At 44.3% G+C, this 25445-nt stretch overlaps 2 protein-coding genes across 2 annotated transcripts in view; one reads left to right on the forward strand and one right to left on the reverse strand.

Moving 5' to 3' along the window:
• LOC142013394 (atrial natriuretic peptide receptor 2-like) overlaps nucleotides 1–14372 on the forward strand; it is a 68641-nt gene extending 54269 nt beyond the window's left edge. The window contains exons 16-24 of the mRNA XM_074994713.1: nucleotides 798–899; nucleotides 4003–4122; nucleotides 5170–5263; nucleotides 6312–6399; nucleotides 7316–7455; nucleotides 8484–8636; nucleotides 10351–10449; nucleotides 12869–12960; nucleotides 14211–14372. Of these exons, the coding sequence (XP_074850814.1) occupies nucleotides 798–899; nucleotides 4003–4122; nucleotides 5170–5263; nucleotides 6312–6399; nucleotides 7316–7455; nucleotides 8484–8636; nucleotides 10351–10449; nucleotides 12869–12960; nucleotides 14211–14372 (1050 nt within the window). The remainder of the gene's footprint in view (nucleotides 1–797; nucleotides 900–4002; nucleotides 4123–5169; nucleotides 5264–6311; nucleotides 6400–7315; nucleotides 7456–8483; nucleotides 8637–10350; nucleotides 10450–12868; nucleotides 12961–14210) is intronic.
• Nucleotides 14373–23939: 9567 nt separating this feature from the next.
• On the reverse strand, nucleotides 23940–24650 carry TMEM215 (transmembrane protein 215). Its single transcript, XM_074994043.1, has one exon. The coding sequence runs from the start codon at nucleotides 24648–24650 to the stop codon at nucleotides 23940–23942; it is 711 nt and encodes a 236-aa protein (XP_074850144.1).
• Between the last annotated feature and the right edge of the window lie 795 nt (nucleotides 24651–25445).

Genomic DNA, 25445 nt, shown 5'->3' on the forward strand with positions numbered 1-25445 from the left:
CTTGTCTCCACCCCTCATCCTGGAGCCCCCTCATACACCTCAAGCCCCTCACACCTGACCCCACACCCAAGCCCGCACCCCCTCTTTCATCCCAACCTACTGCCTCAGACTGGAGTCCCCTCCTGCACCTTGGGCTCCTCATTTCTGGCCCCACCTTAGAGCTTGCATCCCAAGCTGGAGCTCTCACCCCATCCCACACCCCAGTTCCCTGAGCCAGCCCAGTGAAAACGAACACATGAGTGAGGGTGGGGAGTGCAAGCAACTGAGGCAGGATTGAGTGAGCAGGGGTGGGGCCTCAGAGAATGGGTGGGGCAAAGGCAGGGCCCTGGAGAAGAAGTGGGGCTAGGGTGTTTGGCTCTGTGCGAGGAGGAAGTTGGCAATACTGTTCCTAAGGGGCTGTGGAACTTGCAGTGTCTGAGGTTTTCAGTCATTTCAAGAGCTGCTCTCCTTGCATCTAGCTTGAGCTCAGATCGTGTCAGCTGAGTGAGAGCTTGCAGACAGCCGTCTGGGCTAGCGTGAGAGATGTAGGCCTCTTCCGTACTCAGACATGAAAGCCCTGAGCTGGAACATTTCCAAGGGAGAGGACAACAGAAGGGTTCTGTACAGGAAGTGACAGGCAAAAATATGCCCCAAACATATTACAAGAGTAGTGTATTTTCAGCATGGTGGATGAGAAACTTTCCAGTTATTCTCTCTTTCATTGATTGCTGTATTCAGTAATTTGCATAATTAACATTGATTTCGTTCCTCTGCTGCTCCCCTTCCTGTTCTCTTCTTCCAACGATGTTTTCTAGAAGGATGATTCTCGTTCAGTGGAACATTCCTCCTGTCTACCTCTGACAGAATTAATTTCAGGAAAGTCTGAGAATTCCTGCCCATGTCCTACAGACTACGTGGAGGTAAATAAGGTGATATAGTCTCTCATGCAGAAGTTTTTATTCAGGTGAATTGAAGATTACAGGCACATGACAATGATTTTGGTGCCATATTTCTTTCAGGAACATAGGCCTTTCCTTTAAGTTAAAAACCCAGGTAATGCAAAGGCAGGGTTACACTTTTTAAGTAACTAGCAGTCTTGTGGCACCTTAGAGAAGAACAAGGTTATCAGGTCATGAATTTTCATGGGTAAAACCCACCCATCTGATTAAGTGGGTTTTACCCATGACAGCTCATGAGCTAATAAATTTGTTAGTCTCTCAGGTACCACAGGACTGCTTGCTGGTTTTGAAGTTACAGACTAACATGGCCACCCCTCTAAGACTTCTTAAGCCAAGCACTATAAAGTGTTCTCTAGCTTTAGACTCTGTCTATACCAGTGTTTATAAAACTATGTTCCATGGAACACAGGTGTTCCATGACAACTTGCAGGTGTGCTGCTAGCGTTTGGAAAAATAATTCAAACTTTTACAATAAATAGCCAGTTTATGATGGTAACTGTAATGGAAAATACCGAAACATAATTTTATTTCTACATCTCAGGAGAGAGACTGTAGTCTGGCAACACAGCAGGGTTGACTAACATTGCGCTAGCCTCCCCACTCCTCTAATCGACTTCTCCTATCTACATAGGAGTGTAGCAGCTAGCAACAATGTGTGGCGCATGCGCTATGCCAGTGTGGTGGTTACACTAGCAGTTGGCTGCTTGATGTCAGCCAATACACGTCTGGCTTGTGATGAGTTATTTTCATAAGTGTTCCACATAAAAAATATTACTGTCTGGTGTTGTGTGGTCCCAAATGCCATTTCAACACATGCCACTTTCAAAGTGGCATGCTAATAAATGGCCCGAAATATGCTAATGAGGTGCAGATGCAAATTCCCTGTGCCTCATTAGCATAAGGTCACATGATTTGGAGTCTGGAGGACGTTCTTCCTGACTTCAAAATGCCATTCAGAAGCGTGGCCCCAGGGTTTCTTCCAGACGGAAGTCCTTCTTCCGGAGGCCCCTTCTCCCCAAAAGTTTTCAGGAAGAAGGGGCCTCCAGAAGAAGGACTTCCTTCCGGAAGACCCTCCCAGGGGCCGCGCTTCTAAATGGCATTTTGGAGTCTGGAAGAACGTCTTCCAGACTCCAAATCATATGACTTTATGCTAATGAGGTGCAGGGAATTTGCATCTGTGTCTCATTAGCATATTTGGGCCGTTCATTAGCATGTCACTTTCTTTGAAAGTGGCATGTGTAGAAATGGTCAAAAAGTTTAAGAAACACTGATCTACACTATACTGATTTAATGCTGCTGAAAGTTGGACAATGTAAATACTGTTTGATGGCACTTTTGTTGATAAAATATTTCTGTCACTTAAAAGTGGTGTTTGTTGAGGAGAGAGGGCAGCACATGCTGCAGCAAAACTTGTTTTTTTGTGGGACATAAGGGGGAATTTAAGCACCTGTGAATGACAAAAACTTTGTCAGTCATTGGCCAGCATAGAAAAAGCCATTACACGTACGTCTGCACTTACGATGCTTCGGTGGTACTGCTGCAGTGCTCCATTGTACACGGTCACATCAGTAATGTGAGGGATTCTCCCGTCACCGTGGTTAATCCACCTCCCAGTAAGTGATAGTTTGCTCGGTGGAAGAATTCTTTCATCAACTGAGCAGTGATTACTGCAGAATGATTCTCTCTCTCCAGGGTTTGGATTTTTCACACCTCTGAGAAATGTGACAATGTGAATGTAAGCATTCGGTGTGACCAGGCCAATGAAGGAGCCATTATTCTGTCCACTGGAGATTTTCAGTTTGCCCCTCAAAAGTTTCAGGGCTGTTATGTTTTCAGTATTCAGGCATTGGGATATAATAGCTTTTGATTTTGTTATCAAGTGTCAAGTTCATCGACATATCAGTGGAGCTCTCCTGTGAGCTTTTGAAAACCAGTTGTTAGTAAATTAAGGTATGTCTCAGTTAATGTCTGCTTTTTAAATGAGATTAAAGTTCTGATTCTCATGAACGCTAAGTGCTGACTGGCACACACAATTATGCCAGTTTACAAAAAGTGAGTCTTTAAACCAATTTAGTTAAACTGGTTCAAGTGTATGTGCAGGCACTCTTATTTCACTTTGAGAGCATCAAAGATCAATTTAGCTTGCCAACTTAACTTACAGCAAGCTACCCTTAAATTGAAATAAAACTGTCTACACTGGCTGTGTCTACACTTGCATTCCTCTTTTGAAAGAGGAATGCAAATGAGGGAAATAGAAATGAGGGAAATAAAAAATGCAATGAGGCACTGATTTACATATGTTATGCTTCATTTGCATAATCTCTTTTCAGAAGAGATTCTTTTGAACGAAAAAAAGCATTGTAGATGGGGCTCTTTTGAAAATAAACCCCATTTTTGAAAGTACCCTTCTTCCTATTTTGTTTCAGCCACTGAGTTTCAATGTTCCCTAAAGCTGGGCGGTTGTGCGGTCAGTAAGGAGAAATTCATATGCTGCTCAGTTGATTAGCAGAGTGCCCAGTTAAGTTTTTTCTTTCTCCTGGTGGTGCACATTTGCACATGCTTCAATACATCTAAAATATATTCTGCACATGGTTGGAAAAAAATCCACACACAGATGCAAAAGATGAGTGGGAGCATTGCTGGCTTTCACGTTGATATAACAACACCAATTTTTAAACTGAGCCAAGTTAAACCAGTACAATGTCAGTGAACAGCTAAGCCCTGAAGCCACTTTCTACCATTCCAGCAGTGTGATGTAGTCTTAGTGTAAAGAAGAATCAGGCCCAAAGTTTTAAAAAAGTATTTGACAGAGGAAACCAAGCAACATTCCAGTGCTTTTCCCACTAGTACATTAATTTACCAATTGTATTACATGGGCCAGATTCTCAGTCAGTGTAAATCAGTGTCACTCCGGAGACTTCAATGTAATTATGCTATTTTATGCCAGCTAAAGACCTGGCCCCAAGTTCACAAATGGTCGAAGACATAACGCTCCACAGAAAACCTATTTATACCTTGATTTATTATGGGCTGCATGTTTTCTCTCTCCCTTTCCCTGTTTTAGCTAATCAGGAGGTGCAGGAAAACCAACCCAACCCAAAGGCCGACATTTGAGCAAGTCAAGAAATTGTTGTACAAGATGAATCCTAACAAAGTTAGTCCAGTCGACATGATGATGACTCTGGTGAGCTTAAGAGATGATTAATCAAACCAGAAAACCGCCCAGGCAGGAGTTGACATACCCACCTAAACCTACTGCCAGCTCTCCCTTCTCAGCACTTAGACTGGTCTTGTCCTTTAATGTCACACCAATTGTTTCCCAAGAATAGCCATCATACACTGACCTCTAGTAGAATTAGCTGTAGCTTGAGCTATTGTGAAAGCTGCTGTTAACTTTGAGTCCTAGGTTCCATTCTAGCCCCTTTTCTTCAGGTCAAAACTTTCTCAGATTTGTTTAGGTTGAATTAAAAAAATAACACAACAAAATGGGTAGAACTTGTCCTCCCTCCTCAAGTGCACAGCTCCCCAGCTGCAGCCCAGTTTACTATAGATCAAGGGCACAGCTCTGCAGAGGCATCTGGAATTTTACTGCAGGGCTTTGGTGGTGGGAATGGGGTTAGTGGCTCCACCATCTATTCCACTCTCAGGGAAGATAAGAAGAGCCACACTGGATCAAACCAAAGGTCCATCTAGCCCAGTATCCTGTATTCTGACCATGGTCAGTGCCAAGTGCTGCAGACGGAGTGATCAAAACAGGTTATCATCAAGTGATCCACTCCCTATAGTTCATTCCGTGCTTCTGGCAGAGGCCAGTGGCCCATAAGCCACATCATGCTTTATTGCAGTTCTGTGATCAGCTGGTAGGGGCCTGAAGCTTAGCTATTTATACAGTCCCTGCAGAGCACACAGCTCTGAAGCTGGTACCAGGCACTGATATCCAGGACTTGGTTCCCAATGATTATGTAGACTTTAAAAAGCAGTGGGGCAAATTCTGCCTTCAGGAGGATGAGCTCTTACTGGCTTCCTGTGGCAGCCACAAATGTGCCTAAGGACAGAGTTTAATGTAGACATTCTGTAAGAAAAAAACCTAATCTAGATCGACTTATGACAAATGCCCATCTAACAGTTACCAAACCAGAACTAGCCAAATGTTGAGCTTCCTGCTGTTTCTAGACATTAACACCTTACTGAAGGGATAAGAACATAAGAACAATCTCTTTGTCCTGCTTAGATGGAGAAGTACAGCAAACATCTGGAAGTAGTAGTTGCAGAACGAACTCAGGACTTAACGCATGAAAAGCAGAAGACCGATCGTTTATTATACAGTAAGTCAATCATATTACAGAAAATACAGGGTATTTTGGACAGTAATAACTGAAATTTAGCTTCCCTTGTGGCCAAAATGGAGGAAACTACTGTACCTTTTTATAGTCCATTCTTTAATATATTTCCTCCATGAAAGATTCAGTATATCAACCCTGTCTACTGAATCTTGCACAGAGGAACTATACTAAAGGATGGCCTATAAAAAGGTAGTTTCTTCCATTTTTGCCACTAACAAAGCTAAATTTCAGTTATTACTGCTCATTTATATCATTCATATATTTAATGAAACGTATCATTTCAACATTCCCCTCGCCATAAAAAACAAACACTTTTACATTTACTAACTAATATTTCAGCTTCCTCAGTGGTCTGAGAACTTCTTCTTTTGCAGAGAATGTCTTCTTGTGCATTTGTAAGCATGCTGGAGGATTCCGGGGAACTCCTGGAGCAGCTGGGCTGCCTGATAGACTGTGCACTGTAGAACTGCATTAAGAGGATGGGAGTGAGAGAACAGACAGACACAACAAAAAGAAAAAGCTTTTTGTTTTGATAGTGTATAGACTAGCACGGCTTCCTCTCTGTTACTATTCAACAAAAAGAAAGAATCATTGATGGGCCTGATTACATCTGGACTTCTTCTGGTTTTGTAATGTTTAGCCCCCTGCTTCCTGCCAGTCCTGTATAAATCCATGGGCCAGCTGGGAAGCTTGGAATGATTAGGTCCCTCTCTCTGGTAATAACACCAGTTGTAAGAACAAATAGAATTCACAACAAGCATCACACAGGGGCAAGCCCTGACTTCAGTTACACTGGTGTCAGATTGCTGTCACTTCATTGATTTCCACAGTTGTTTGGGATTTACCAGGTTGTGAAATCAGATTTTTTCCCTATGTTCCTTCCCAGTGATGAAGCAATTTACATGCAAAAAGAATTTTTCTTCTTTCTTTATCCTAGTGGAGAAAAAAATCAGGTTCAGGTGATTTTACCCCCCTTTTCACATATCCCTCCCCATAATAGTTGACAATCTTGCATTGTGCTTCAAAATAGGTATGTTACCAAAGCAAGTAGCAGATGATCTGAGGCAAGGGAAACCTGCACAAGCCCAAAGTTATGTAAATGCCACCATCTTTTTCAGGTAAGTGGGAATGGGATATAGTAATATAATATATCAGCACAAAACAAATTGCAATCAAGTCACTTTTAGAAAGAAGCAAATAATGTCTATAAAAGACAAACATTAAACTTTTTATTTCAGTGAGGCCATAATGAGGTTTGCTAATTTTCTGCTGTGAGAAGGAATGCTGTTAACATGCAATGGATCAAACCTCTGTTCTGGGCACATAATTTCTATGAAAACTGTGATTCATGATGGAAAAACCGGCAACATTTTCCTCATGGCAAATTTGTGAATTTCTGTGAAAGGTCCTGAAATTGACATTTTTATGTAAAATAAATGAAGTAGAAAGTGAAACTATCATGACTGCAACCCTAACACCACAGACTACCTCACTTCTTGAATTTAAAAGAGAATACTTATTGTGCAAGGTAGGACTAAGTAAAGATTTCACGATTGGCCCCTATGATGAAAAAAAAAACATATCAAATATATGTACAGACTTTATTTGGCTTTTGGTGTTGAACAACGTGGTAAAAGGTACAAGGGTGAGTTGCCGGCAAACGATTTAGAGAGCTAGCTGCTCAGTACATGACAGAGGAAGGATATTCTGTCCACTTTCCCCTGTGTGCATAGTTTTTATCCACAAATACTTTTTGTCCACAAAGGCTGGCTGTACATAAAAAAAAAGTCTACTCCATTGGAAAGTGAAGCTGACTTAGTTCTGTCCAGTCTTTTGTATGGGGAGGATCTCTTCTCAGACTAAGGAAATATTTTAAAGAGGAATATTTCCAGCCAGGGAGCAGAGATGGAGGAGTCAAAACTTGCTGCTGAGAAAACAGAGCAGCTTGGGAAGACGTGCCATTATGCCTACGTCTTACCAGCACATGCCAAACATCTGACTGGACCATGCGTGTTCTCTTGTTGTGCCTTCCAGTGACATTGTTGGCTTCACTCAGCTATCCAGCACTAGCACACCTTACCAAGTGGTGGACTTTTTAAACAAACTCTATACCACCTTCGATGAAATCATAGACAACTATGACGTCTACAAGGTGGAGACGATAGGAGATGCCTGTAAGTCATCTGTGCTGTGAGCAAGTGGGATGCTTAGGAAAAGAAGGGTTCAAAGCATAAGAAGACTATTTGGGACATTCAGGACCATAGTAATTACATTTTGAGGGTGGAGATTCCTAACAGCCTTGGAGGTGCAGTTTCAATTCCCCACCCCCTAGCCCCGTCACTCCATATGTCCATAGTATTCCATTAAACCTGAGGAAGGGAGAGAAGCGGGAGGAGAAGAACAAACCCAGCCATGTTTGATCTCTATGACCTGCAGGATCCAGTCTGAGAGGCTAATAACAGACCAATGGTGGGTGGTTCACTTCTGGCTTGTGCTTTGCAGAAATGTGACAATCCAGAATGAATCAGTACCAACAAGCCACCCCATCCCACACTTTCTGCCCAATACACCCTCTCCCAAATCTTATTGCATGGATGGCCTTATCCCCTGTCTCACCCTGTTTGGAGCTCCCTCTTAGTTCTTTAAAGGGGATACCACCCATTCTTTTTTTGTAGGTTTGCTGGTGGTGGCCACCAATTAAAGACTATTTTTGCAACAAATGCTTCAGGATCTTACCCAGCATTTGGTTTCTAGAGTGCTTGAATGGATTCCCTAGCCACAGAGCCAATATATAATCTATCTCTGCCCTTGCTGCTCAGTGTAGAAGCCAGCTTCAGAAGGAAAGGGAGAGGATTCGTGGAGGATTTGGGGTTACTTGCCATTTTTTGGTGATGCCTGCCCAAAGGTAAAAGAGCTGATACTTTCCTTGAGGCCCCTGTGTACCTTCTCCAGACTCCTTGAGTATGGGGGAGGGTAACAAGGAAGTCCAAAGTTTTGCACAGTTCTAGAAATTAATCCCTTGAAATATTGTGCTGTGTTTCCTTTTCTGGGTTTGTTACTTGATGTCTTTGCCCTAGACTTATAGAGCTACCCCAGTTAGTGAAAAGCAAACAGGTGTTAGATAAGGCAAGCATCCATTTAGTAAATGCCTTTTTAAAGTGACTCCTGATGAAGAGTGACATGGTTGGATTTTTGTTTTGAGACATGGTAGTGTCAGGGCTGCCCAGAGAGAATGGTATTCATCATGCCAGTGAAATAGCAAGTATGGCTCTAGACCTGGTGGCTGTGTGCAAGACGTTCAGGATTCCGCACAAACCCAACACCCAGCTGAAGATACGAGCAGGAATCCACTCAGGTATGTGTATGTGCTGCCCTCTGGCAGAGGTTCATAATAGCATCTTGTCTGTGTAACGTGAGCTGAATTTTCAGATGTGGGCTGAGCATCCCATTTAACGTTCACAGACCCAGGTAGCTGCAGTATCACCTTATCCTTAGACTCCAAGATCCTATGACAAGGCCAATACTTCTGAGTGGCAACTGCTGAGTTTTAAATGGCCCTCGCCATCCCTCTGACACAGAGGTTTTGCAAAGAGCGCCCCAGCAGCCAGCTTGGGAGGAGCTGAGCCCACCTGTGTCTCAACAAAGGAGAAAGAAAGCTCATGCTAATGGAGGTTGGGGACGGTAATTCTGTTGGCCCCATTTAGTTGTTTGTGACCCCAGAGAGCCTTTTCTCACATTCCTGGCTCAGCCCCCACATTCGCCTCCATCTGATTTTCCCACTCATCTGCAGATTTCGCTGGTGATACGGAGTCTGGATTAGACCAGCATAGATGCTGTTGTGCTCAGCGCTGTAGAGTGTGGCCTAACAAAACTATTAGCCCTTGTTATCTCAACAACAGAGCAAACCCTTCTCATTTTGAAGCAGAATGGGCTAGAATCTCAGAACCAAGGCTAAGATCCAACGGAGATAATCAGGAATAGAAAGCTCTTCTGCTACTGTCAGCAGTTCATGAGCATGGTTCCTGCTCTTGCTCTTCCAGAGGTTTAGTGTGTTCAGGGCCAGCCTAAGTTATCTTTTGTGGAGCTTAGTGTGAACAGCTCTTGTGGAGATCCTGTTATGGGTCCACTTACCGCAGAGGGGTCTCCTCAAAGGGATTAGCTCTGTCAACCAGTATGCTGTCTTCTGGTGTCTCTCCCATCATTGTCTCAGTCTGAGTACTGCAGAGACCTCTTCATTACTCGGCCATCCAGCCGTGTCATCACCCACGTTTCTTCCTTTCAGGGGGTAATGTCAGTCTGTAATCGAGCAACTTTCCCAGTGATGAGTGAGCAGGACCAAGACCCACCCACTACCCCTAGGGCCAGGAGCCCTGTTGATAGCAGCCATACGCTACCTCTCCTTAGCTCCCCTTATAACTGCTATGCTTTCCTGGTTCTCTTTCCTGGGCCCCCACCACTGCTTTGTTCTTTCTTCAAAGCCTTGAGGCACTGCTCCACACAAGGTACTGCGATCCTTCCTCTAGCTAGGAGCACAATTTCTGCTCCTTGAGCTCCAGGTACTTATTCACCCTGCTGTGCCCTGCAGTCCTTTTTATGAGCCTGCTGAGGCTAGATTGGCTGTTCCTCACAGCGTGTCTCCTATTGGCCACTTCCGCAGGCAGCCTTCCTAGGCCTTTTTAAACCTCTTACATGGAGGCATGGGGGCCGACATCCCATCACAGACCCATCTAGTTCTCTGCCCATCTCCCTTCCATACCCCTCTGTGGTATCCATAGCACCACCTGCCTGCCTCTGGTCCCTCCATCCCAGCCGTCCCTTGCTTATGGAGCACTTGGGCTTCTAGTGACTCACCTACATAGCCCTGAAAGTCAGTCATGGAGATGAAGCACAACATGTTAAATCCAGGGGGTAGATAGTATTGGATTTTTTAATGCCTTATCATGGCATGGGAAAGTTGGGAGACTGGACCAGAGCTGTGTGTGGTATTGGGCCCTGCATAAGGCTGAGGCCCATTCTGAGTGTGAGTTAAATACATTTCCCAGAATATTGGGCTTTCTTTCCTTCAACAGGGCCAGTTGTAGCTGGAGTCGTTGGAACCAAAATGCCCCGGTACTGCTTGTTTGGAGACACTGTCAACACTGCTTCCAGGATGGAGTCCACCAGTGAAGGTAAAGAAAAGCCACATGCTGAGGCAATGCTTAGTGCATTTTAATGCATTGTGAAGGAAGCAAAGAGCTGCCCTGGTTTACGTGGGTGCCACTCCCAACCTCAGGAGGCTCTTGACTTCAGGGCTCCATTGTGCATCCAAGATCCACACACAGAGGGAAACCCACATGCCTGGCTTTCCCCGCTTCTGAAAAAGGGGACACCCCACTGTGTGACAGCCTCTCCTCTTCCTCCAGTCCCAAGAGGGGGGTCTCTAAGGATCCAGAGTTCCTTGCTGGAGATGGTGCAGGCTGTAATCAGGCCCTGGAAAGACATGAGATTAGTAGGCAATGTTCATTGCTCCCCCTCCTTCCCAGCACTGAGCAGAGCTCACAGCAGCGCTGTCATATGTTCCATGGCCCACCCTCTTCAGTGCAACTTCCCCTTAAATAGGGAGTCTGGGAGATGGCTAGTGATTGCTGAAGGTTTGACAGTCTGGCTGCACTGGCTTTGCACCTCCAGGTGGGGACACTCTGTGGCATGGGAAAGCAAACCCTACTGTCCAGCCGATGGAGTAGGGAGAAATCTTCATGAGCTAATCTTTGGTGAGAGTTCTTCTTCTTCAGCTCCTCCCAGGGGCTGATAGAGTCCTGAATTTGGCTACCAACCTTTATCTTTAACTGAGCTGAGAATTAAAGGCCCAGGATCTGAAACCTAATTTGATTCTAGCTCCAGAGGGCAGAAAACACTGAATGAGCCAAATCTGGGCTTTTTGGTTTTTTTAGGTTTGTGTTTGTTCCTCTAATCCGTGAGAGAAAGAAGGTTACATAGTTTTGTTGGATGCGGTTACGATGCTTTTCATATGCACGAAAACAAGGCAAATGTTCATTACATTTTAAAGGGCTGCTCCACTACAAATGGTGACTCTCAAAATTATCAAAATACTCCCTTGTGCCTTACTGATTCCATATCCAATTTGTCCACTTTGCAAACTGAAAGTGTGTCTTGATAACCTCCTAACTGCTGGCCTTGCGAACGCCACCTGTGGATCTCAGAGTCAAGACAAGTTCTTTCCTTTCACTCATCAGCACTAGTTTGAAGACTGTAGAACAATTTATGCCCTCAGTGATTCCTCTCAGACCTCATTAGCCTTCTGACAGTCTCCTACTCTGCTCGCTTCTTCTTCTCCCTTTACACTCTCCTTGAGTGAACTGATTGGCTATCATAGCCTTAGCTACCACTTTTATGCTAATCAGTCCCAAATCTTTTCTTCCATCCCTCACATTTCATCTTCTCTTCAGTCATGTATGACTGTCACCTGCTTGTGGAAGGCTAATCAGCACCTCATCTCTTTCCTTGCTTCTTTCAGAATATCCCTCTGAGGATTTCAAATAGCTTTTCACTCTTTAGGTAACTAACTGAGAGGATATCAAAGTGATAGGCTGGAAGCATTTAAGTAACATCCACAATTTTCATCCTTTGTGGACATAAGATTTGTCCCTCATCAGGACAAAATGTCAAAATATCAAAACATTTAGTGGGAAAAAGTGTTTGGAAAATTTTTCCTAGGGAAATTATGGAAACATTTTATTTCAGCTGTTTTCAATCTAAATGAAACATTCTGAGATTTCTGAATCTAAATACAGTGGGAAATAATAATCTTAAGGAAACTGCTTTTCTTTTTGTACAAATATTATTTCAGTGGGAAAATCCCACCCAGCTGACAAAACACCCCCCTTTTTACAAATAGGTAAATTGGGAAACTAAGTGTCTTGTCCCATATCATGCAAAGAATTAATGGTAGAAACGGGACTTGAACCCAAGTTCTGGCTCCCGGGCTCCTGCACTGGGTGGGACGATAAGCATTTTGTATGAATATAAATCCTTCCTTGGTTAAAGAAAAGATCATGTTGCCAGAATAACTCAGTCGAAGTATTTAAACAGGAAATGGCACCTTCCCTCCACCCTCCTTTTACTTATTTACAAGCCTGGAGACAGTGGATAGGACGAAATTTCTCTTAACTTTAGCCTTTGTTCAAAAGTGAGTGTGCAAAGAAGGCTGGGGAGGTTCAATGGCCACTAGCTAAAACTCCATATGGATTTCTTCTCCGGGAGATGAAAGGGTCACTTGTCAAGCAACTCCAGCCAGGCAGATATAAAGAGCAGAAAAATAATATTGGATACAGGATGTGATGTGAAGTGTTTGTTGACAGTCACGTATGTGTCCTGAGATGACTTACAAAGAGACCAAGGACCTTTTGGTTCATCTGTGAGTATTTCAAATATCATGGTAGTGACAGCCAAGAAATGAGAAGCGCTCCATGTCGTTCCAGAATAATGACACAGCTTGATGGGCAGGTGGAAGTTTAGTCAGTATTCACTGCTGGCTAAGTCTTCAGTGGGTAAATGGTTTCAATAAATGCCAATTTTCCCCCTTTCCAGCTCTCAAAATACAATGCAGTTCAAACACATACCAGCTGCTGGAGCAGATTGGAGAGTATCTATTAGTGTGTCGTGGGAATTTGCAAGTCAAGGTAAATATGCAGTGTTTGTGATCAGCTTTTCTGAGGGGGAAAGTGTGAACTGTTGTCTGGAAAGCCATGGTGTTAACCCTTCAGGCCTTCCTCTCACAGATGACAGCTTGACCGAGTCTAACCCATGTCTCCAGCTGAAGAAGCCTGGATAGCATCATTCCATGAAGGGACCACTCAGAGGAGTTTGCTCAGTGGTGATATGAGCTGGTCCCAGGCCTAGCCAACTCTGGGAGCCAGGGTCCAAACATGGGATCCACACTCAGATTCACTGCTTGGCAAGCTGCCCTGCCTGCCTGCCTGCTTAAAATCAAACTTTAGACTTGAAAATAGTGATAATAAAGGAACGCAAACTTTGTCTTTGGAATCGGTTAATCCTGGTGGATCACATTTCATTCTCAGTGGGATTTTCTCTTCGTAGTGAAAATGGAACCAAATAATCACAACATTTTGGAAGTATCTGAAGCCAGACAGAAAACTAAAGGTTGATGGAAGCTTCTCTCACTCTGAAAAGGGTGTCGAAACCCTTGGCCCTGGGCTTTGAAGGGTGTGAAATCTAGAACCCATTTTTTCCTTGTGGGTCTGTGTTTGTCTGGCTAATTACCCTGCCCGGTAAATGCTGAAGTGTCCCACAGTTTTGCTTTGCAAAAGCAATTCATTTCCACAGCCATTCTCTGAAGCACACAGGAACAACTGAATCCTGGGACCAAGTTACCACACAATTTTCCACTGATCCAGTGACAACACAGTTACAATTTGTAGTGTGGGGATGTGTATCCATGTGTGTAACCGTGTCTCACAACCAGGATACAGGTCTGGCCTCAGAACTTTAGCTAAGGCTCTGACCTCAGTAATGAGATATGGCAAAACACAACGAAGCCCAACCCATACTCTAGATCATCAGTGAAGTGGGTCAGGAGGAAAGATAGTGATCACGGCACACACGCCCCCCCGCCCCGCTTGATATGTTTTTAGTGTTGAGACACCCCTAATTAAAACTAATGAAACTTCCTCAGAGAGGAAGTGTTATTCCATCATTAATAGATGCAGTAAATAATAATACGAATGTAATAGTGCCTTGAGCACTGGGCTGGGACTCAGGTGATCTTAACAAGTCACTTTGTCGCTCTGTCTCAGTTTCTTTTTCTGTAGACTCGGGTATTGATACTGGCACTCTGAGATACACTGATGAAGAGCACTGTATAAGAACTAGGTGGTATTATGATTACACCTTGGCTTATTTTCCTCCTTAGGGGAAAGGAGACATGGTGACATACTGGCTAGAAGGAAAGCAGAATGCAGCCATCCAGAAGAGAGCACCCATCACCACCACAACCTCTCAAGACCCTGATGAAAATACTTTTAATTTGATTCCAGGAGTCTTGCCCAATGACCCTCTCTCCAGCCCAGCTTAAAGGGCCTGGGGGGATGTTTAAAGTTGTTCCAGTTTCTCCTTGTTCTCAGTCTCTTAGATCTACTTGGCAAACTTCTCATGGGATCCAGAAAGGCTGGAGGTATCTGAACGCTTTCACTGTCATGGCATGCCTAGAGGCAAAGCAAAAAAATATAGCAGCTGCTCCCTCTCAGCCTTTCTGAGTGCGTGGACAGTCATTAATCATAGTCCTCTCCCTTACTGATGGGAACATAAATAAAGAAGTAACACAAATCACTGGTGATGACAAATGTATGGATACATATGGAATTAAATGGATTCTTCTGTGTCACCAGCTACCCAGAGATGGGGCTCAGAGCTGTACAGCTGTCACTTAGGTTTTTAGAGTGGGAAAGCCCCACAAATGGCCCCCATTATCAGACTTGGCCCAAGCAGCAGGCTGGAGGTGCTAGCAGATCAAATCTTCATGTGGTGAGAAGGAGAAAGGGAAGCAGTGCTATTTAGTGGCATGGAGGTGATAAGATGCGTGGGATTACTTTGTGTAATGCTTTGAATGGAGGCATTGAAGGGTGGATTTTGCTAGAACTGAAGGGAAGGTAGAGTGGGAGGAGACAATCTCATCTAGTGGATAAAGCTTCAGACTAAAAGAACGTGGGGTGTGTGTGTCTGGTTTCCGTCCTTAGTCATCTGAGTGGCCAAGTCAGTTCACCCATCAGGTCCTCGCGCCCATCTGTAAAACACAGATGACACTTACCTCCTTTGTACAGTACTTTGAGAGCTAGGGATGAAAAAAGCTAAGGGTTATTAAACAGGAGAAAGAATGTTTAAACAGATCATGTCCTAGGACAGCTATAAGAGTTCTCTGGAATATTGATATGACAGTCTTGGGCCAAAATCTACACCCCAAGTGACCGAATTATACTGATATAACCCCTGAGAGGAGGTTACACTGAGAGGAGTTTTCCTCCCATCAACATAGTTACAACCTCTCGAGGAGGTGGAGTACCTAAGCCAATAATGGAAGCTTTCCCATTGTCATAAGCAGTGTCTTTACTTAAGGCTACAGTGGCATAACTGCGTCACTGCAGCTCTGTAACTGTAGACAAGGCTTACGAGAAAACTCTCTCTTTAAATATATGTGGTTTGCTGAGGTAGATGGGTTTATGTGATTGACTTCTCATTCAAGTTCTCCAACAGGTTATTTTCTCTGAATGCAAAGTGTGCTGTCCTATCTGTGTTGTGTGCTGCTTCGGCTCTACCATTTCTCTTTTTATTCCAGACTACAGATTTAGTTAAAATGGCATCAAATTTTCTCTAGGTTAGGGCTAATCTACCTTTGAAAAGGTTCCCTGGTGTAACTAAAATGTATTCCAAATCAACATAGATTCACAAGTGCAAAATCCTGACATAAGTATACTGAAACCAGTATAAATCAATATAGATTTCTGTGTAATTTACTGGCTCATGCCCCCTTGGAATTAGCAAATACCTAAATTAAACATGTATTGCATGATCACTGAAATTAAAAGGTATTGCTAATACTAAAATTCTTATGCAATTGGAAAGCACATGCAATAGTAATAGCAACTGACTTAACTGAGTGAGATTACGATATGCAGTCTGACAATTCTTGTTTTAAAGTATATTTTTCCTTTTAGCTAAACTTTAAATGTTAAATCTGTATATGTTCCAAACTGTATAATATAACCACCAGTACACTAAAAGGCCAAGCCAAGCACATCATGGTACGGTTGAACTTCTCTAGTCTGGCACACAACCTGACTGGTGCCGAACAATAGAATTTGCTGGACTATTGCAGGTCAATATTGTCTAGCAGCATTATCAACACTTCCACTGCTTACTGGGCTCTTAGAAAACATTTAGGGGTAAATTACAGCTAAATAACAGCACCAAACACAGAGCCAGGACTGGTGGCTGTAAACAAACTTGATGGCACCACAAGAATCTTGGCCATACTCATGATAAGAGGTCATCTGGCTAACTAAAATCATTCTGGATTACAGATGGTGCCAGACCTGAGAGTGCTGGACTAGAGAGGTTCAACCTGTAACATCTTAACACATTGAGTTCCTCTGCTGTTCAGACAAATCCCACTGATCTTAATACCACCTATGTTCCTGAAACAGTTTGCTCTACATCACCGCATCATGCATTATATATTGGGCATTACGCTCGCATTAACAATTATTTTTCATGTTGAAATCAGCATTCAAAATGTTTGAGAGGGACACATCACAGGCTTGTCAGGAAATGTTATTTTGTTACTACTCACTGTGTCTATTTCGTAAAAGTTGTGAGTGTTACTCATCAACTTTATATTCATGTATACTGCTAGGATTAAAGGACATTATAATGAACATTTTCTGAGTCCAGGTCATTCTAAATGTAAACCAGCTGTGGCAACATTAGTTTTGTAAAATGTTTGGGTGACAGTGCTTAGGAAAATTGTTGGACTGGCAACGGTGGCTATTGAGGGCATATTTTGGGGTTTGGGTCAAAACTTCATGAAGTTATGGAAACACTGCTACTAACATCAGAGGGCTTTGGATTGGGCTGTTTACTCACAGAAGAAGAAGATCTCATACCACACCACTGCAAGCATCCTTCTGTTGCCATGCCAATGGCTTTTAACCCTGTCTTGCATGGACCACCTCTGCTGTGACCATTTTCCATAGCTCACTGAATGACAAGGGAGACATCCCGAAAGGGTCTGATTAGTGTCAGTTGTGATGATGGGTCTTGATTAGTGTCATTTATGCACATGGCTCTTGTGGATGTGTATATTTGTCCCTGGGAAAAGGGTGTACAGTATGATGAGAAATACGAGTTACAAGGTTCTCAGATGATTTGGTAGCTATATGGGATTCATTGACAACACTTGATAACTACATTTAATGGATTTGGCCAAAATTGCATTGTCACCTAGTTCCCTGCCCGCCCAGGGAACGATATTGTTATCATGATTGTCAAGTCTCAAACCCACATTGATTGAATCCATGGAATACTCCCACACCCGCCAACCCCAAGTAACTTGCTAACATGACCTTGGATCCCAGTGCAATTATCCTCCCTTTGTCCTCCTCTCATCTTGCAACCCTACAGCCAGTGGGACAGTAGCCATTGATTTGCATGGCAGCTGAATCAAACCTTATAGCTATACTTTCTGGGGGTTTGAGTCATTTTGCGTCAGAGATGTTATCTGGATTATCTGTTTGGTGAAGCACATGAGAGAATTACAGAGTTTTTCCGCAGTAACTACTCCTGTGTACTGCCCCATTTAACTCAATAGAAATAAAACGAGGTTTGTGTGGTGTGCAATAGAAAACTGATTTTTTAAGCAATACAAAAACTCTTTTTTTGGGTATTTATTTATTTATTTTGGTGTGGAAAATTTTCACTGTTACAACCAATCCTAAATAGAACTACTTAATGTGTCTGTGTGAAACTATCCAAGTTTATAAATGTTGGCAGGATTGGAGCCGGGTGATTTTATAGCATGATCTTCAGCAATTTCGTGAAACGTAGAATGTCACATTTTCAACCCAATCACCCCCACTCATGCTCTCCCTCCTCAGTAACTTCCGAGTCACTATTAGTCCTTGCCTCAGAATCTCCCCTTTCTTTTCCCTGTGCAAGTGGCCTGTAGTGACACTCCCAGCATGAGTTTTGGTCCCTAGGTTGAAACCAAGGATTCAAATGCACTTCTCCTCTGGCAGAGTTTGGGGTTTGTAGACCAGTGATGGGCATCTCAGGCTAGTGTAGGCCGCATGCATGGCCCTGCTTCGTGTTCGTGGGCTGCAAGATTGAAATCAAGCATATGCACTAACCATGGTCCCAAGAATAAGATTAAATACATTAATACATGGCATGCTGGGTATTTCAAAACAAGCAGAAGTGCTTTAATTATTCATCTAGAATGACCATCAACTTCAAATCATAAAATACAGAAACATTTACTCTCAGTTTACAATATCGAATCCCTGTCCAGCCTCTTCCTTGGCTCCTCTGCATCTTCCTCACTTCCCAGCATCCCCTGCTGCTGCCCATCCCTCCCAGCACTTCGGCAGCTGATTTGTGCCCTGTCCCTGCTCCTCCCCCTCCCTCTCAGAGCTTGAATGCCACCAATCCGCTCTGGGAGGGAAGAGGATGAGCAGGGAGGGAACGCCAACCAGCCAACTCATAGCACTCCAGAAGTGTTGGGAGAGCAGGGGGTTGTAGGTAAATGTGGGACACCCAGAGTGCAAGAGAAGTGGGGGAAGGCGGCAGAAAGGGGGTGTGGGGGCCTCCTTGTACCCCCTTTACATTTCCTATTCACCTCATTTGCTCACCTATTTCAAAAGAGGAATGCAAGTGTAGACGCAGCCTTAGTGTATGGATGTGGGCCCTTACTCCACCTTTGGCACACATGGACAGTACATTAAAGACCACATTTTCAAAGAGCCCAGTTCCCAGTCAGGTCCCTAAATCAAGTGCCCTGGCTTTCCAAATCATTCAGCAGCTTCCAGGGTCCTCATGGGGCAATAAGAGGATTGTTTTTCATGGGAGCTGCTGGGTGCTAAGCCCTTTAGAAAATCTTGAGGGAAATCTTAGCCCCATTGGAAAAAACAGTAGTCTTCTCATTGACTCCAGGGAGACCTGTATTTCACCACTGGTTCTAACAGGGCAGGGTGGTTTTACCTGAGTCCATCTCTAATGCCAGTGTCACTGTGTTGCATTTTACACACCTCACCTGGTCTTAAAAACAGATGCGCTGGTATACATCCTTATGGCTTTTATGGAACATCCCTAGGGACAATGGGACTCCACTCAGACATAAAGGCCTATGCGTGCATCTGACAGCAGAATCAGGCTCAATACCCACAACCTTCAGAGCTTGCTCCTTAGTGTGCTACCTTCCGAGCACTTTTAAAAAATCGGACCTAGAATATACTTGACTGGTAAAGGCAACATAGTTCTGTCTCCTCTGCAATCTAGGGGCTGACAGGGTAACCTCAGGCATCACTAGAAAAACACATTGCCTGTGAATATCATAAAGGAATCCTGGACTGGATTTTTGCACTTGTTGAAAACGCATGTGGAAAGCAACAGCCTGTGCTTTGTAATCCCATAGGAAAGACGAGTAACAAACATCAACAGAACACACAGTCATCTCCATGGGAGCTCCATGCAGATTGGACTCAGATTAGAAATGTGAGGCATATAGCTAAAGCCCCACACAGAGATCTGAGACAATACTTTCTATAAACAGTTCTATTACACTGGCAGGTAAACACTTCTTTTAATAGCACTGATGTTAGCAACTTGCAGAAGCCCTTTACAGCTGGGGAGGCAAAGCTGGGCCACTTTAAACCAATGGTTTCTACTAACACCACATGGTTCAAGCTTAATACGTAGGTGTGGAGGTGACTTCAATGATTACTGAAGAGGCTCAATGTCTAACATATGGTCCTCAGTAGTAATACCTCAGAAATTCAATGACCTACTGAGGCTTGGTTATGACCACTTTGAAAATCAAACCCGAAGTAACTTAATTACTGATCATTATTTATTTGTTTTGATTGTTAGTTATAATTTGTGATTCAAATGACCATAGGTGCATTGCTGTAAATGATGCTTCACATAAACATAAACTAGGTGCCCAAGCTCAAAGGAGTGACAGTCTGAACCAGAGTGATGATTTAATTTCACCAGCTGGTGATGTAGGGACAGATTCTGCACCCTGACATCAAGTAGTCCCTTATTCTGTGAATACCATCTAAACCAGGCGTGTCCAACCCGCGGCCCTGGACAGCTAGTAATGCGGCCCCACAAGATTGTAAACTTTTAACATTATTATGTGATTTATATACATTAACTATATTATATATTTTATGTGCGGCCCAAGACAATACCTCTTCACTCAATGCGGCCCAGGCAAGCCAAAAGGTTGGACACCCATGATCTAAACAGTAGGACAGTTCACAGAGTAAGGTGCCACTCAACATAATCACAACTGTCAGAAATTGGCTCAATGTAAATAAGCCAATTAAGACTGTTCAAAAGAAAGGCATGGAATGAGGGAAGGAGAAGCAATTATACTAGCAAGCAAAGGCAAAAATCTCAAGTGGAAAGGGAAAATGTGCCATTGGGAAAGCATCATATTTCTAAAAATCTCAAATCAGTTGTATGGACCTAGTCCTGAGCAGGACTCAGCATTGTCACCACTGAAGTCAACTAGGAGTGGAGGGCACTCAGCACTTCTTAGGATCATGCCGCACATTGTATGTTTTTTCCCTATTTCCTTTCTAGAGGATGATGAGGTGAAGATTCAAATTCACTTGAGCAGAGACCAGAAAATTAATAGAGGACCCGAGTGGTTGAGAAAGTTTCCTGGTTTTCTGTTAAATAAATTGCATGTGTTCCTTTTTGTAATGTAATCTGTGTGGATAAAAATGCTACAAACAAATAAACCTACTAACCACTATAAAATAAAGCAACACTCCAAACTAGGTAATGACCAACATAATGAGTCACAGCCAAGTTTGTAGTGCCCATGAATCAAATTCAGCCCTATGATGACCAGGACCAACTCCATTAAAATCAATGGAACTGCTCCTGCTTATGCCAAAGTCAAAGCTGATCATACAGACTGCCACCATAATATGGTTGCTTGATAGATAAATGTCCATATTTAAAATAAACTCACCAGCAAAACTGTGCTAATAGTCTCAATAGAGAGGCCAAGAACTGAATTACCTACAATGCTTTTAAGCATATGAAAACTTAGTATGTAAAATCCTGGACCCATGGACTTCATTGGAGCCAGGATTCTACTCATAATCTTCACTGTTCTTAACATTTAATTTTTTAAAATTGTGGGCAGTTTATACCGCCATAAAAATCTGCTTTCATTAACAAAAAGCAAAAGCCTGAAGTCAAACAGTAAGAAAGGTGTGTATTGCGCACAGCTCAGGATTGCTTGATTGCGTTGCATATTGTATTAATCTTGCCATTTGCCACGAGAATTTATTACTTGCCTTATAAGAGACCTCTCTACTACTTTTAAGATGTGTGCTTCTGCACCTTTTCAGCCTAAGCAAAGAACCAGTCAATTTCTTCCTCATACATGTGGACAGAACTGCCCCAATCCATGCTCTGCATGGGAGGTTTGCCATCAAACACAACGTAAGGGGTTATTTACAGTGTACTCTCAACAGCACTGATTGATTCAGGACTCCCTTACCTGAGAGGTTTCCTTTATGCCAATGGCCCGATCTCAAGTGGTGCTAAGCAACTGTGGCACTATACTGAACATTCTCAACTCCTAACGAAAGGGGCTGAAGGCACTGCAAAGGCCTTATTCTGCACCATGGGAATCAATTCGATTTTAGCCCTTGACTTCTCTGGGAGCAGGAACTGGCTTTCAGGACCATCCAGGAGGTGCACAGCACCTTGCAGGATCCTGATATGGTGATTATGCTCTCTTGAGCTATTCTTGGTGATAATCCCAGTCCAGGGGTGGAAGTTGAACATTTTCAGTTGAGAACCTCTCTCTGTGGGACTCATTTGCTCTGATGGCCTGCAAAAGCTTGAGTTTTGCAAATACGAGACCCTGAACTGCACAACAGAGCTGAAAGGCCTATACTGTATTAAAATTAACTGACTGTTGCTGATTGAGACTAACCTGCATTTGTTTTATTTGTTGAAATGACACCCTGATGCCACAGCAGTGAGCACTGTGTGAAAAATCAGTACATAAAGGAGCACATAAAATAAACAATAGTATTTGTTGAGTGTCACACACAAGCAGAGAATGCCCACGCTGTGAAATCTTCCCCAATCCCTTTGGCAAACTCCTTTGAGCTGCTTGTCTGTAACAATTTGAGAGCAGTTTTCAAATGGATGGACCCTGAGGGTACCTGAGGTTTTCCTTTATTTTCCAAATAATTGCACAGACATAATGAGGAGTTGTTCCGCTTTCAATCTGCCAGTGGAAAATTCCACAGCAGTTTCTGCAGCGTATTCCCAGGCTGCCGTTAGCCAGGGGTGGATTCTTTTTTGCACTGATAGTTCAATAAGACTGTCTGGTGCAAATTATGGTTTATTAAAACTAACTAAAGTAAGGACTGTTATTAAGTCTTCTGACACAGAAAGGCTTTTCAAAGCTGTGATAGTTTAGTTATGGAAAAATGGCTTTGTCTGTGAAATGCTAACAAATTAGTCTATGCTTTAACAAACATTTTTTCTAACAGTTTAACCCTCAGACTGGCTGTAGAGAATACATATATATTACAGAGCATCTATACTATCTCATACGGTCATATACATGTTAGATTATGTGTAATCTGTAGCATGTTAATGTAATTTGTATTACATATATACACAGGCTCTGAAGAGTTACCCATGTTTTTGCATCACTCAGGTATCATGCATCTGTAATCAGTGAACTAGTTAACCAAACACACAGGATTGTTGTGAAAAAATCTGGCCAATCACATTTCTCTGGTTTCTCCCACCTTAAATATGGCTTTCATAATCTTGAATAAAATGTCATTATAGACAAATATCTGGAGTTGTTGAAAAGGTCTGTGAAAATGACATTTTACTAAGAATCCGATCCAGCTCCTGTTACACCCAATAAAAGTCTGTTGACTTCACTGAGAGTTGGATCAGGTCTGAAATCTCAAGGGATTTCAGAGGTTGTTGCATATATTTTTTAAAACCCCTAATCCAATGATGGCTGTTGCAAAGTCTCTACAATGATTTTTATTACTATCAGGGTGTGAAGTACAGTTGTAACTGGGAAATATATTAGAAAGATTTGGTGGACCCATTAAGCAATTAGAACAAAGCAAATTCCCTAACATTTGTACCTTTGATATGACAGTTGATGTATCTGCCCTTGGAAAATCTCTTTACCCTACTCCTCATTTTCTGAACTCAGGAGGCTTAAAACGTAAGAGCTTACAGCACTGCTCTTTGATCTCCTAAGGTCATGTAAAAACTCTGCAAAGAGCAGAAATTGAAGTCAGACTTTGGCTTCCTGCTTTTGCCCACCTGAGTCTAGAGTGACTGAACTGAAAAGCTTTTCTAACAGCTTAACATCACGCAGACAACTAATTTAACTGCAGGTTGACCTCTATCAATTCCTTCAAAACTAACAGGAGTAACACTATTTGCAAGAGCCACTCATCCCTATTGCATGTTGTTGTACACAGCCAGCTCCAGACTTTTGATTCTTGCCTTGATTTTAGCTGACAGTCAATGCTTTCATCTTGCCAACTTGTCTAGGAGCTGGAGTCTGGGGAGTGGAAGAGGGCTGTCTGGACAACATATTCAGCACTGACATTTTAAAAAAAGAATCAAAATTGATTTCTGCAAAGAAAAATGAGGTCTTTAGCCTTAAACATGCTTATTTACTTACAGAAAGTATTTCAGGCACAAAAGGTTTGAGCATCAGTCACATACCAGATTAAATTTGTAATAGTGTGAGGAGTGTTCCATGCAGAGCAATCAGATACTTTTCCCTATCAAGAGCAGAAAGATGCAGAGTCTGTAGAAATACAGAGAAATATAAAAGGTGCATCATTCAAACTATAGTCTCATGGTCCAAGCCGACTCCAGTAGGGTTTATATAACAACAGTATCTGTCGTAAGGGCTGTTCTCCTTGTAAGAGCAGACAATGATGCTGTCTTTTGGAGCCACAAATATGTTGTCTTCCGTGTCAGGGCAGGCAACGCCGTCCCAGGGAGGAGTAGAACTCTTCTTCTCCAAGGCACTGTAGGTGGGAGCCTCTCCCACGAACACGTTCCCCGGCATCTCCGGGTAACAGGTCTCCAGGTATCTCAGCATCTCCTCCTGGTCCACCTTTCTGATCAGGCTCTTGCCCTCTCCCGTGGCGGTGGTGGCTGTGGTGGTGGTGCAGATGGACACGGAGTCCTCTCCCTTCAGCCCTTTCCTCTCCTGCAGGTGTGCCCTCGGGGCTATCTCGTGGCAGCTGCCCTTGCCCGACTCCAGATCCGAAGGCGTGCGGAGCAGCTCCACCACCTCCTTGTCCTTCGTCTTCCGGCAGCAGGGACGCATGTTCTCAGGCCACTTGGTGCAGCCGTCCGTTTTCCTCGTCAGCGCAATGGCTGCTATGCCCGGCAAGCAAATCGCAGGCCCAATCGCCAGGAGGGGGATGTCCCCCAGCGTCTCCCCTTTCATCCCCGAGACGGTAAACATGAAGCCGAACACGAGGAAGACGCTGACCAAGGCCACCACCAGTCCCGTCCTGGGGTTAATGTCGTCGGGTCTCATGGCGGCTCACCATGCAGCTCATGCGACCGCTCTCCTTCGCAGGCGCTGCGGGCTGAGGAGTCGCCTCGCGGCGCCCCCTGGGGGAGGAGCTGCACGAGCACCCCAGGAAAAAAAGTTTCCAGAAAAGCCAAAGCAGATCCCGGCCGGCGCCTCTGCCCGGGAGAGGGGATGCGGGGAGGGGAGGAGACAGTGAGGAAATCCCACGCGGCTCCCCTCACAAGAGCCCGACGAGCAGCCCCGGGGGGCTCCCCGCCAGCGGGCTCCGGGCGGTTGCCTTCCACGTGGGCCGCGGCGGCTGCCGCGTGGCTCCCCGCCGGAGGTGCGCTGGGAGCGGTCGGGGCATGTGCGTGCAGGGCGGAGAGGGCTGGACCTGGCGCCTGCAAAGCGGCGGAGACTCCCCGGCGCTGGGAGAAAAGCCCGGCGCGGGCTCCGGGCTGTGGGAAATGGGTCAGGGAGCGGGGCGGCGCTTCAGAGCCTCAGCTGAGTTGTGCCGCGACGAGCAGGTGCTCGGTGGCCAGGAAAGCGCCGCGGTGCCTGCTACAGCTGCTCCCCGCACGGGGCGGCGGGCGGGGCGCTGCCGGGGCCACGATCCCCGTGGGAGAGCGCCCCTGGGGGCGCGGTCCCTGCTGCTATAGGCTAAACGCCCCGGGTGGGTGGAGGGAGCTGGGGGTGCACCAAGCTGGACACGGGGCAAGCTGAGCGCCACCCCCGCCGCGGCTGGACCCTGCCAGGCGCTCCCAGGGAAGAGCGGGTCGGATCCCCCTTTCCCGCCTTCTCCGCCCGCGGGTCCGTCGG

This window comes from Carettochelys insculpta, chromosome 5, assembly GCF_033958435.1.
Source record: "Carettochelys insculpta isolate YL-2023 chromosome 5, ASM3395843v1, whole genome shotgun sequence".
In the NCBI taxonomy this organism is placed as follows: Eukaryota; Metazoa; Chordata; order Testudines; family Carettochelyidae; genus Carettochelys; species Carettochelys insculpta.

What these genes read in the sequence shown, in the direction of transcription:
- TMEM215 (XM_074994043.1), bottom strand. Translation starts at nt 24,650, where the DNA reads ATGAGACCCGACGACATTAACCCCAGGACGGGACTGGTGGTGGCCTTG.